The sequence below is a fragment of the Elephas maximus genome, chromosome 4 (assembly GCF_024166365.1).
Source record: "Elephas maximus indicus isolate mEleMax1 chromosome 4, mEleMax1 primary haplotype, whole genome shotgun sequence".
NCBI classification, from domain to species: Eukaryota; Metazoa; Chordata; class Mammalia; order Proboscidea; family Elephantidae; genus Elephas; species Elephas maximus.
Window position 1 is genome coordinate 64,605,042 of NC_064822.1, and position 11,635 is coordinate 64,616,676.

At 38.3% G+C, this 11,635-nt stretch overlaps 1 protein-coding gene across 2 annotated transcripts; it reads left to right on the forward strand.

Annotated features, from left to right (window-relative positions):
• The first annotated feature begins 2,768 nt into the window (after nt 1–2,768).
• On the forward strand, nt 2,769–10,825 carry CLEC4E (C-type lectin domain family 4 member E). Of its 2 annotated transcripts, XM_049882377.1 has the most exons (7): nt 2,769–2,849; nt 2,943–3,047; nt 3,873–4,001; nt 4,834–4,923; nt 6,205–6,353; nt 7,349–7,464; nt 8,706–10,825. In XM_049882377.1, exons 2-7 carry the CDS (start codon nt 3,011–3,013, stop codon nt 8,866–8,868), a joined length of 684 nt encoding a protein of 227 aa, XP_049738334.1. In that variant the 5' UTR covers nt 2,769–2,849; nt 2,943–3,010; the 3' UTR covers nt 8,869–10,825. The 2 variants fall into 2 exon arrangements, with proteins under 2 accessions (XP_049738334.1, XP_049738335.1); XM_049882378.1 differs by having other exon boundaries at nt 2,784–3,047; nt 3,909–4,001.
• Nucleotides 10,826–11,635: the final 810 nt, after the last annotated feature.

The window sequence follows — 11,635 nt, forward strand, 5'->3', positions numbered from 1 at the left end:
GAAAGTCCCTTTATCTTGGCTCAAGGAGGCAACCTGAGTAAAGGTGGTGTTATAATCCCACCCTAATCCTCTCAACATAAAATTACAATCACAGAATGGAGGGCAACCACACGTAACCTAACCAAGTTGATATACACATTTTTGGGGGACACAGTTAAATCCATGATACTTCCTAAGATTTTTAATATTAAATTCAATAAAACTTAACTTTCAGACAAAATTTCCAATATATTTTTTGTACCTTTGATGATGGCTCGAGCCAAATACACACCTGGCCCTATGTCATAGAGCCAAAAAGTGTGCATCTGTACATATGTATAAAGACAGTTATATTGCCTCATTTGAAAGAACTAGAACTGACTTAAATGTCATTTGGAGTAACCTAGTTTATAAACTCTAGAAATATCTAAATAATAAAATTAAGCAGATAGAAGCCCAGATATATTTCAAAACAAATGTATGCAGAGTATGATCTTATTTGTATAAAAATAAATTATGCATACTGCATTTATATAGGCTTAGAAAAAATAATATTAGAAAATGTTTCAAATATGTATGAGAAATCATTTAGTGTGGTCGACTTTAGAAGAGTGCTTTGGGAATAGGTAGGAAGATTTTTACTTGTCACACTCTTGTATCCTTAACCATAAAAATATTGTTTTTGTAATTTGGAGGGAAAGCAGTAAAACACAGGACATAAACAGACATTGAGACAGAAACACGTTATCAATTTATCATTAATTAATATCTAGTTAACCATGTTAATAAATAAAATTAATATTGATTTTTATAATTGGTCATAATTAACTATATCAATTGTAATTCATCATTTAATAATTCACCTAACTAACCCATTAGATAATTTCTCTCTTTTTACTTACTGGCCAAAAACCATTTGCTGATAATATACATATTAAATACGTGTGTGTTTAATAATATATACGTATATAATTTTGAAACATTGTTTAATAAATCTATACAAGTGTAAAATGGTGAATGTAGAGGAAATTGACCAATACACTGAAATAACAAAAAGTCTCTTTGAGAACAAGGATATCTTCTGATACGTGGAAGGTCTGTGAGTCATGGGGCGTGGAGATTACCAGGTCATGTGTATCCTATTTATGCCTCCTGACACCGGTGAACTTAGATCAGCTGAGACCAATTTGATCTTATTTTTAAGTATCTTTAAAGAAGGCAATGGCACACTGCCAGTTTGTCTAACTAACCCTTCACAGAATCTTTGCATTCTAATGTCTAATTGAAATTGCTTCTTCTCACCTTCAAATCAGTGTCTCCTAACGTAGGTGGGGCCCACAATCTGTGTTTTAACAAGCCCTCCAAGTGACTGTGATGCACACTGAAGTTTGAGAATTACTCCATATTGATAATGTGAGTGGAAGGACATAAATAAGGATGAATAAGAATCTCTTTATCTCTTTTTTAAGGAGACTTGGTGGTCCAGTGGCTAAGAACTCAGCTGCTAGCAGACCTACCCACAGTGCCTCCACAGGAGAAAGACGTGGCAGTCTGCTTCCATAAAGATTACAGCCTTGGAAGCCCTAGGGGGTGATTCTACTCTGTCCTGTAGGGTCCCCTACGGGGCAGTTCTACTCTGTCCTATAGAGTCGCTATGAGCTGGAATCAACTCCATGCCAACAGTTATCTCTTTTGTGCCTTGCTTAGAAAGATTGGAAGATTGTCCAGTCTACAATAAACTAAAACCACACCCATTGCCTTCAAGTTGACTCTGACAGAAAGTGACCCTATAGGACAGAGAAGAACTGCCGCCTAGGATTTCCAAGGCTGTAAATCTTTATGGAAGCAGATTGCCACATCTTTCTTCCATGGAGCAGCTATTGGATTCAAACCACTGACCTTTCAGTTAGTAGCTGAATGCTTAACCACTTCGCCCCTAGAGCTCCTTCCAATCTGCAATATAGAACTAAAAGCCCCCAAGTAGTTCAGAACAAAAGAATTAAACTACCTACAGAGTGTCTGAGGCCTCAGAAGCTGCGTTATGATGTAGGAAACTGAGCTGAGTTCTACAGTAAACTCATCTCATGAGACTACCCAGCAGACAGCATCTGAGAAATCACCTAGTGGTAAGCACTTTGATAAACCCATTCCCATTAAGTTAATTCTGACTCATGGCGACCCCATATATTATAGAATAGAACTGCTCCACAGGGTTTTCTTGGCTCTTAATGAAAGCAGATCACCAGGGCTTTCTTCTGTGGAGCCACTGAATGGGTTTTGTACCACCAACCTTGAAGTTAGTAGTCAAGCGCAAGCCATTTGCATCAACCAAGGACTTAGCACTTTGTTAAGAAGGCTCTAGATCTGCAGTACTAGAATGTTCATCAAAAGCTTCAAATGAAGAAGGAAGAAAAAGCATAAAATATAAAAAGAAATTTGCATTGCTAAGTCATAAAGACTTACAGTATGTGCCCAGTTCTCTGCTAGGTGTTGTGAGAATTTGGAGTCTAAATCTCCTTTTCAGTTAACCAACGTGTGGGTAACACAACCTGAAAGTGAAATGGGAGAGCAGAGAATGAATAGAGATGGGCTCCACAGTATCAAGGAAAAACTGGGGAATGGGTTAGGCCTGAAAGAAAGCAGAGAAACTTCATCAACCCAAATAAAACAATATTTTTTAAAGCCTTTCTCGCATAGTGCCCACAGACAGCCTGCTTCTGGGGATGCTGACCATTATTACATCACTTCCCCATTTTGTTTCTTATAGTAAGGGGAACCAACCTACCCTTGCCTGATACAATCCCGTGTCCTCCTTATGTAAGAAAGGAAACCCTGACTTAACACACAACTAGAAAAATTTTATTTTTAGAGTAAGTTAATATTTCTATGTCTTAGAGCTGAACTTCCTAAAGGGCAGATAAAGTATTCACCCTTCAAGATTTATTTTTCTTGAATATTTCCAGCAAAACACAACTGGACTGAGAAATTGAAGTGAGAGAGAGGATCAGTGGGTGAGAAAGAAAAAGGAAGAATGAGTTCCTCCAAATCATCTGCATCACCACACACAGGTAAAATTTGCAACTTTCCCTTCTCCTCCATAGATCCCACTTCTGAACGAAGTGATAAAGAGAACAGTAGACACGAGTATGTAGAAAAGTGAGAAAAGAAAGAGAGAGAGAGAGAGAGGAAGGAAAGAGGGCAGAAAGGTTAGGAGATTTTATGTTATACTAGAAAGCTGCCTGGACTCGAGATCAGGATGAGCTAAGTACCAGGCTGCTATCACTACTCTTTCTATAAGTTCTTGTGTCACCTTGGGCAAGTCACTTTACTTTCTTTATTTGTAGAATGCTTGTTGGCAGCAGGAGAGCAACTACTAGATGATTGTCGATGTTTTAACTGGCTCATTTACAAAGAAATGAGAAAATGAAACACTGTAGAGAGGGGAGCAGAAGAAAGACAAGAAAAACAGAGAGGTGGACAGAGAAAGACAAGGAAAGAAAAAAAAATTTTTTTTTTTTTGGAAAGAAGAGGGGAAAAAACTTAGAAAAGATAAAAGTACTTTTTAACTGGGGGACTTGGGAAGGAAAAATTGCAGATTGCTCTGAGTTCATGAGTCAGAGTCTTAAAATTGCTAATGAATCACTCCATCAGTTCTAAAAGTATGGTCCCCACACCAGCAGCATCAGCTTTCCCTGGGAAAATGTTGGTTCCACCCCAGCTGTACTGAATTGTTAGCTCTGAGGATGGAGCTCAGCAATCTGTGCTTTGACAAGCCCTCTGGGCAATTCTGATGGACACTGAAGCTAGAGAATTATCTGATACAGACAATGTGAACAGAGGGAAACAAGTAAGGATGAGTAAGAATCTCTTCATCTCTTTTGTGTCTTGTTTAGGGAAGATTGCCCACATTTGTGTCTTTCTTTCTGCAGAGGAAGGATTCTTCTCTTCCCAAGGGTTTGTATGGACTGCTGCTGGGGTCTCCATCCTACTTCTCAGTGCCTGTTTTGTCACCAGATGTGTTGGTAGGTTCTGAAGGTCAAATTCAATCTAATTCTCCCCTGTGAATATTGGGAGTAGACACTTTCTTGCTACCTGTAGGCTTTCTTCTCCCACAAAGGGTTTCTTTCCTGTAGATTTCCACGCCACTCCTCAGGTTAGAGGCCCCAACTAGTGCAGAACTGTTACCAAATTTTGGTGACCCCAGAACATTTTTCATAAAAGATACTTTTCATCTCTTAGGCTGCCTTGGGTCCTCCCTTTGTACCTTTGCACTATCATTAGCGTGACCTTCCCTAAGAAATCCTAGCTTGAAGCTCTGGACTCCAAGGTCAGGACCAGAGACATGATAATTTTTTATTTTTATTTTTTAGCTAGGGAAGGTAGAGAAGGTTAGCCTTGACATTAGTGGGAGTACAAACACATTTGTTTTGCTCTAGGTCTTTTGGTCTGAAATAAAACCTATTTGTCTTCACAAATGAGGAAAACCATGAAATGTGAATTCCCTCTGCCTTCTTGAGCAAATGAATCCCAGTGCCTCTCCATGTAAAAGGAAAACTGGATAGTGACAAAACATGATAATTATTGGAACTTTCGTGATGAATGGGAAGCCTGGTGGTGTAGTGGTTAAGAGCTATGGCTGCTAACCAAAAGGTCAGCAGTTCGAATCCACCAGAGGCTCCTTGGAAACCCTCCGGGGCAGTCCTACTTTGTCCTATGGGGTCACTATGAGTTGGAATCGACTCTATGGCAACAGGTTTGGGTTATTTTGTTTTTGTTATGAATATTAAAATAAGAAAATTCATTTATTTATTATTAAAAAATTAATGAGCATTAACTGTGCCCCTTTCCTTACAGTAACGTATCGCTTCTTTCTACTCTGTGATGAGGAAAATTTCCAACCACATGAGAATATCACAGAACTCTACGACTACAATGATGGCTCAGGTATAATAACCCTCAAATTCGAACACCAAAATTTACATATCAACATTTTCTGGGCTTCTAGATGGCTTTTGAGATAAGTAAACTATAGGTGGTCCTGCTTTTCAAAAACAAAATTTAAAAGCTTGCCTGTGCTATGAGAGAACGATGAGGAGTCGGTGAGAGTGCAGGATTAGAACTTTGGAAATACAAGAAGTCCTGGAGAGGTATAGTGAACTTTTGGAATAAAATTGAGATATATGTATGAACAGTAAATCTGTAAGTGGAAGGAGTTGTCCCCAGGAATGGCTTTTTTTGTTCTTGTTGTTGTTGATCATCCATTTCCAAAAGGAGGTGAAGGAGAAAAATACAGAGACAGTAGAAAATGTGTAAATGCCTCAGAAATACACACCCCATGCTCTACGATATAATTCTGTTCCAAGTCTTGTCGTGTTCCAAAATGCCACATGGCACTCAGAAAATGGCTTCCTTCTCTGGGCTATAACTCTCTCACTTTTAAATTGAGAGAGATTGAGATAGTTATTTTTAATAAGCCTTCAAAGGGAGATATTTTGTAATTCTGTAAAATTAGTTCATTTGTGCACCCACAGTTTAGAGATTTGGCTGAGGGTATGTGTTGGGGCAACAAAAGAGATCATTAGATAAAGTGTATAACTTTCTCTGCTCTTGACGGTTAAGAACAGGTAATAGAGTTCTACCTGAAGAACATAGATGGGACAGATTGAATACAAGTAGTTCCCAACTTATGACGGGTTTCCGTTCCAACAACCCTGTCATAAATATGTTCTGACCAAAGTCAAATACCTCATTTTTTTTTTTAGCTTTCATTATTATTGCCTTTTATTATCAGTGTCTTTATAAATCCAGTCTCTATTTGTCTTTGGGGGCTGGCGTTAGAATGATAACATCAGCATATTACATGCTGCAACATTGTATGTAATACATATTACTAATGCTAAGATGTAGGAAGAAAAAAAAAACAGATGTAGTAAGTGTGGTTCAGCATAACCCAAATACATGGTGAGTCAGGGACTACCTGCGTATGGTTGCGTTTACTGGCACTGACATCTATAAAATAATGATTATGGGATTACTGCAAAAGACAAGAAAATTGCTGTTTATGTTTATCGACACTGGAATTATCTCAAGTCTTAGATAGTGGGGCATGAACAAGGGGTTTCAGGGTTTCGGACTGTAAGCTATGTGCTCTATGGGCCCAGAGGGAACTTTCTGTTTTCTTACTCGGTTTATCTGGGACATTCACGGAAACTTCTCTCCTTCTAGGTTCCGTCAACAACTGTCCATTGAATTGGAAACATTTTCAATCTAGCTGCTACTTCTTTTCTACTAACGCCATGACCTGGACATCAAGTTCAAAAAACTGCTCAGCCATGGGGGCTCATCTGGTGGTTATCAACACAGAGGAGGAGCAGGTAGTTGGGGTACAACCTCCTCCAGTGTCAATTTAGCATTCTTCACAGGGTCCGTCCCTTTTCACATACCTGTGCACAGTGCCCGGCTCTCAATCACTATTTGTTACATGAATGTATTGAAATATCTGTAAGTATATATATTAAGATATCCCTATCTAGTTTATTTTCATTATTACAAGAACTTAAGAAAAGAGAATTTCAATGATTTCTTTTATTATGTAGACAGGAAAAAAAGAGGGTTGGCAGTTAATTTTAGAAAGACCATTATGTTTATGGACTTTGCTGTTGTTAGTTGCCATCAAGCTGGCCCTATGTACAACAGACTGAAACATTGCCAGTCCTGCGCCATCTTCATAATCATTGCTATCCTCAAGTCTATTGTGACCACTGTGTATTTTGAGTGCAAAAAAAAAAAAAAAATTTTTTTTTTTCCAACATAGGGGACTCATTTTCCATCATTATATTAGAAAATATTCTGTGTAATCTATGGAGTCTTTCATTTGCTAATTTTCAGAAGTAGATTGCCAGGCCTTTCTTCTTAGTCTATCTTTGGAAGTACCACTGAAACCTATCCACCATGGGTGGCCCTGCTGTATTTGAAATACTAGTGGCATAGCATCTAGCATCATAGCAATACACATATCATACAACATGTGGTTATGAACATATCGTATGAAAAAGGGCAAGCAAATATTACCAATTTTCTTCATGGTGTGATTGATAAAGTTTTATGCTAGACATATGCAATACCCAAACCCAAAATAGCAGCTAATAAACTTTCAATGAGTTATTGAGAATCACCTTCTCTGTTGAAGGATCTTTTTTGTCAACTTAAAGCCAGGAAATGATCCTCTGTGACCTTATAATTTCAGGTCCATTTATCTATCATCTCTAGCACAGGTCTTACCTTGCCTCTTTTAATAACAATTACCCTCAATATTTGTTCAGAACTGAAACAATTGATCTCCCATTTGTTGATTGTGTATCTCCCATAGGAATTTCTTTTCCATACAAAACCTAGAAGGAGAGAGTTCTACATTGGACTGACAGACCAGGTGGCTGAAGGCCAGTGGCAATGGGTGGATGGCACACCTTTCAAAGAGTCTCTGAGGTAATCTTCTTGCAGGAGAATTGCAACACTAACCCAAATCCTAAAGTTAGACTAATTTTGTTGAGGTGAGTTTCTGAGAACCTCTTTCTGTTCCATGGGATAATTTGAGGTTCATCCTCAGTGGTATTAGATGCAGGAAGGGGAAAAGCTGGTATAAAAGAAAGAAAAGGGAAGCGCAAGGCCCCTCCTCTCCCATTTTCTGGTACTATCTCAAGAATGGAAACTCTGGTGGCATAGTGGTTAAGTGCTATGGCTGCTAACCAAGAGGTCAGCAGTTCAAATCCGCCAGGCACTCCTTGGAAACTCTATGGGGCAGTTCTACTCTATTCTATAGGGTCACTATGAGTCGGAATCAACTCGACGGCAGTGGTATCTCAAGAATAAAGGATAAAAAAATAGATGAGAATGAGAAGGGGATTAGAATTGAAGAATAAGTCATTGGAGATGCAGGAGAGACAGAGTGAAATTCAGAGTCTCATGCCCCAGAACTGTAGTGAATGAGACAAAAATAGTGATTTGTGGAAGAACAGATTCTTATGGTATAAATGTGGGAATCCCTTGATATGGTCACTTTTCTCCTAATAACAGTCTTACATCTTTAGAGCACAGTATTTTGGAGTTTTCAATATATTTTCTCATTCATTATCTCATTTTATCTAAATTACATTTCTCTGAGATACATCAATATTATTAATCTTCATTCAACATTTGGGAAAGCTGAAGGCCATGGGGGTTAAGTGCCTTTCCCAAGATTACATAGCTAGTAAGCAAAAGTTCTAAGACTATAGTTCAGATGCTCTGATACTTTAGAAGAGTTACTTTACTCAAGCACTGTAACACCACTGACGGGTGCACCTAAATTAATGTGTGCTATTATGTGTAGAATAAAGGAAATCAAGCATGATGGTAAGTAACATAGAAGTGTGAGGGAAACAAACCCATCAGGGCATCAGTCCTTCCCGTAACTTCTCATTCTGAGTCTAAAGCTGTAAGTGTGCATGACAAAATAAAGTCAGAAAGATCCAGTTCAGCTTCACTACTCAAAAGCTCTGTGACTTAGACAAACGGGTTAGCATCGCTGAGATTCCATTTCTTCATCAATAAAATGGTGTTTTTTTATACCTACCTCACAAAATTGTTGTAGACTTAGATAACACAAATGTGATTTGCCTGATATATGTATTAGGACCGTTTACCTCTTTTTGCTGGGCTCTAAAATATTCTGTGGCACTCTTTTTCAGCTTCTGGGATACAGGTGAGCCCAACAACTTAGCTACGGTAGAAGACTGTGCTACCATTAGAGACTCTTCAAATCCAAGGAAAAATTGGAATGATGTACCCTGTTTCTTTAGCCTGTTTCGGGTTTGTGAAATGCCAGAAAGAAATATTTCAAAAAATCTCTAAGAAGAGAAAGCAGAACTTGAATGTGTAAAGGAAGAGAACAAGAGCAAGAACACAGCTATAACCCCAACGTAAGGAGCGTACACTGCACTTCATAAGGACTTAATGTTTGTTGCTTTGATATAAATAAAAATAGGTACTTTTGAATGTTATAAATCATGATACCAACTGAAGTACTTTTTTTTTCTATACTGCTCTCACACTCTTCTCAGAATTTACAAAGCAATTTACAAGCAAATGCTGTGAGAGGAGAGGAATGTTTTTTTTTGTTTGTTTTTTGGTACATTTGCTTCAATTGTACATGTTTACATTGAAAATACAGGGACATAGAGCAAGTACGGGAGTCCCTTGGTGGTGCAAAAGGTTAATTTACTTGGCTGCTACCCAAAAGATGGGAGGTTTAAGTCCACCCAGAGGCACCTCGAAAGAAAGGCAAGGTGATCTACTTCTGAAAATCAGCAGCCATTGAAAAACCTACAGGGCACAGTTCTACTCTGACACACACAGGGTCACTATAAGTTGAGGATGACTTGATGATAACTGGGGGTGGTGTGGTAAAGCAAGTACAAAGTCTGGGAGAGAAGGCATTTTGCAATGTGCCTTTGAGCAATCGTCTAAATTCAAGCCCTGTGTCAAGTCCTCTCCTTTCTAGTTCCTGAGAAATCTGTTTTCTATTGCTGATCTCATATTGTTTTTCTTCTGCACCCAAGCATGTCTTCTCTATGTTCTCCTGTACAATAAACAAAAACTTCTCTCTGCTATGAAGCTTATTTCTGCACCAAATACTGGCACGTCTGGCCAAAGGCCTTTACCACGGCTCCTTAGGGAAAGGCCAGGCTAACCTTCAGCTCTACAACAGACACCCATAGTCCATCATCCCAGAATCCCTTACCTCTCTATGCTCTTTCATTGACTAACTGAATCTCATGTGAATATGTGTCTATTGCTCAGATGGGGCCTGAATCCAATAGGCAAATTATTCTAAGAGAACATTCAGCTTGACACATTTTCCTGTCTACGATTTATCCATCTATTGCATGATATCCTATCAATAATGATAATGTTATTAAAAAATACGTGAATAATGTGTCAGCTTTTATAACCGTCTTTATCACACACAGTGTTGTAGAGACCCTCAAATTTAACAGATGGGAACTAATGTATAGTAACTGAATGGATAAATTGAACTGAACTTATTAGCTTTCCTTACAAATGTTCATTTTTCTTATGCATTTTGACAATCAGTGGTTTTGAAATCAAGATGCATTTAAAACCAAAAGCCATTGAATCTAAAAGTAACCCAATGAATATACTTTCAACTTTCTATTCCCCTTTATTTCAATTAAAAACAGCAATGAGAAAACATTGAAAGGCATGGAGATTTTCTTTTTCATCAATTTTTTTCCCTGCACCAAAAAAACCAGACCCATTGCTGTCAAGTTGATTCCCACTTTTCACACAGCCCTATAGACACAGTAGAACCGCCCAATAGGGTTTCCAGTAAATCTTTACAGAAACAGATTGCCACATCATTCTCCCACAGAGCAGCTGGTGGTTTCCAACTGCCAGCCTCTCGGGTAGCAGCCAAATGTTTTAACCACTGCACCACCAGGGCTCCTCCTTTCTTCCTGCAAGTGGCTAGAATTTTTTAGTTTTTTCTCTATTTAAAAACACGCAGAAATGTTATTCTTTGTTTCCCCAAAGACGCTTGTAATTTAATTTATAAAATTAATCATTGTTTTCAAAGCCTGGCAAGAAACAATTGTGAATGATTTTGTGGTTAAAGATCATTGAAATCTAACTTACACATTTGGAAGGTTCTTGTGAGAAAAGTAGATCAACCAGCTGAAACCATCTTAAGACAATATTTTATAATTGGTGCTATGTAAATACTATGCCACTTTAGGCAGCAGAAAACCCAGAAAGTTACAAAAAATAAAAGAATAATTAAACACCCATATTCCCAAGACTCAAAATAAGCCACTGTTAAGATTAAAATATTGCCATATTGACCCCTAATATTTTAAGAGAAAAATTACTCTCCCACTTTTTATAAAGGTGATAAAAAAAAAAAACAAAACCCACTGCTGTCAAGTCGATTCTGACTCATAGCAACCCTATAGGACAGAGTATTCATTATTAAAAATTTGTACAGAGCACAACTGATAAAGATGAAAGTAAAAAAAAAAAAAATCCAAATCCAAAGATGCAGAAATAATCACCGTTAACCTTAGATGACCATTGTTGTTGTTAGGTTCCGCCGAGTTGTTTCTGACATAGCAATCCTATGTACAACAGAAGGAAACACTGCCTTGTCCTGTGCCATCCTCACAATTGTTGCTGTTTGTGCCCTTTGTTGCAGCCACTGTGTCAATCTGTCTCATTGATGGCCTTCCTTTTTTTTCTTGACCCTCTACCAAGCATGATGTCCTTCTCCAGGAACTGGTCCCTCCTGATAACATGTCCAAAGTACGTGAAACAAAGTCTCACCATCCTTGCTAATGGATAATATAATTTATAATGGGTAATGCTAATTCACAGGGGAAAGGTGTATAACAATGGCATAGAGGTGGCCTCTGACCCCCTCTAACTTCAGGATGGGGGAAGGAGAATTAAGATCAACAGTCTAAGACTGATTCCTATGAGGCAGAGGTCAGACATGCCTTCTCTCTCCAACATCTTTACCAATTCTGACACCAACCGTCCCTTCCAAGACACTCTCTACTTCTCTGCTGTGCTCAATAATTCATTGCAATGGCTGCACAGAACT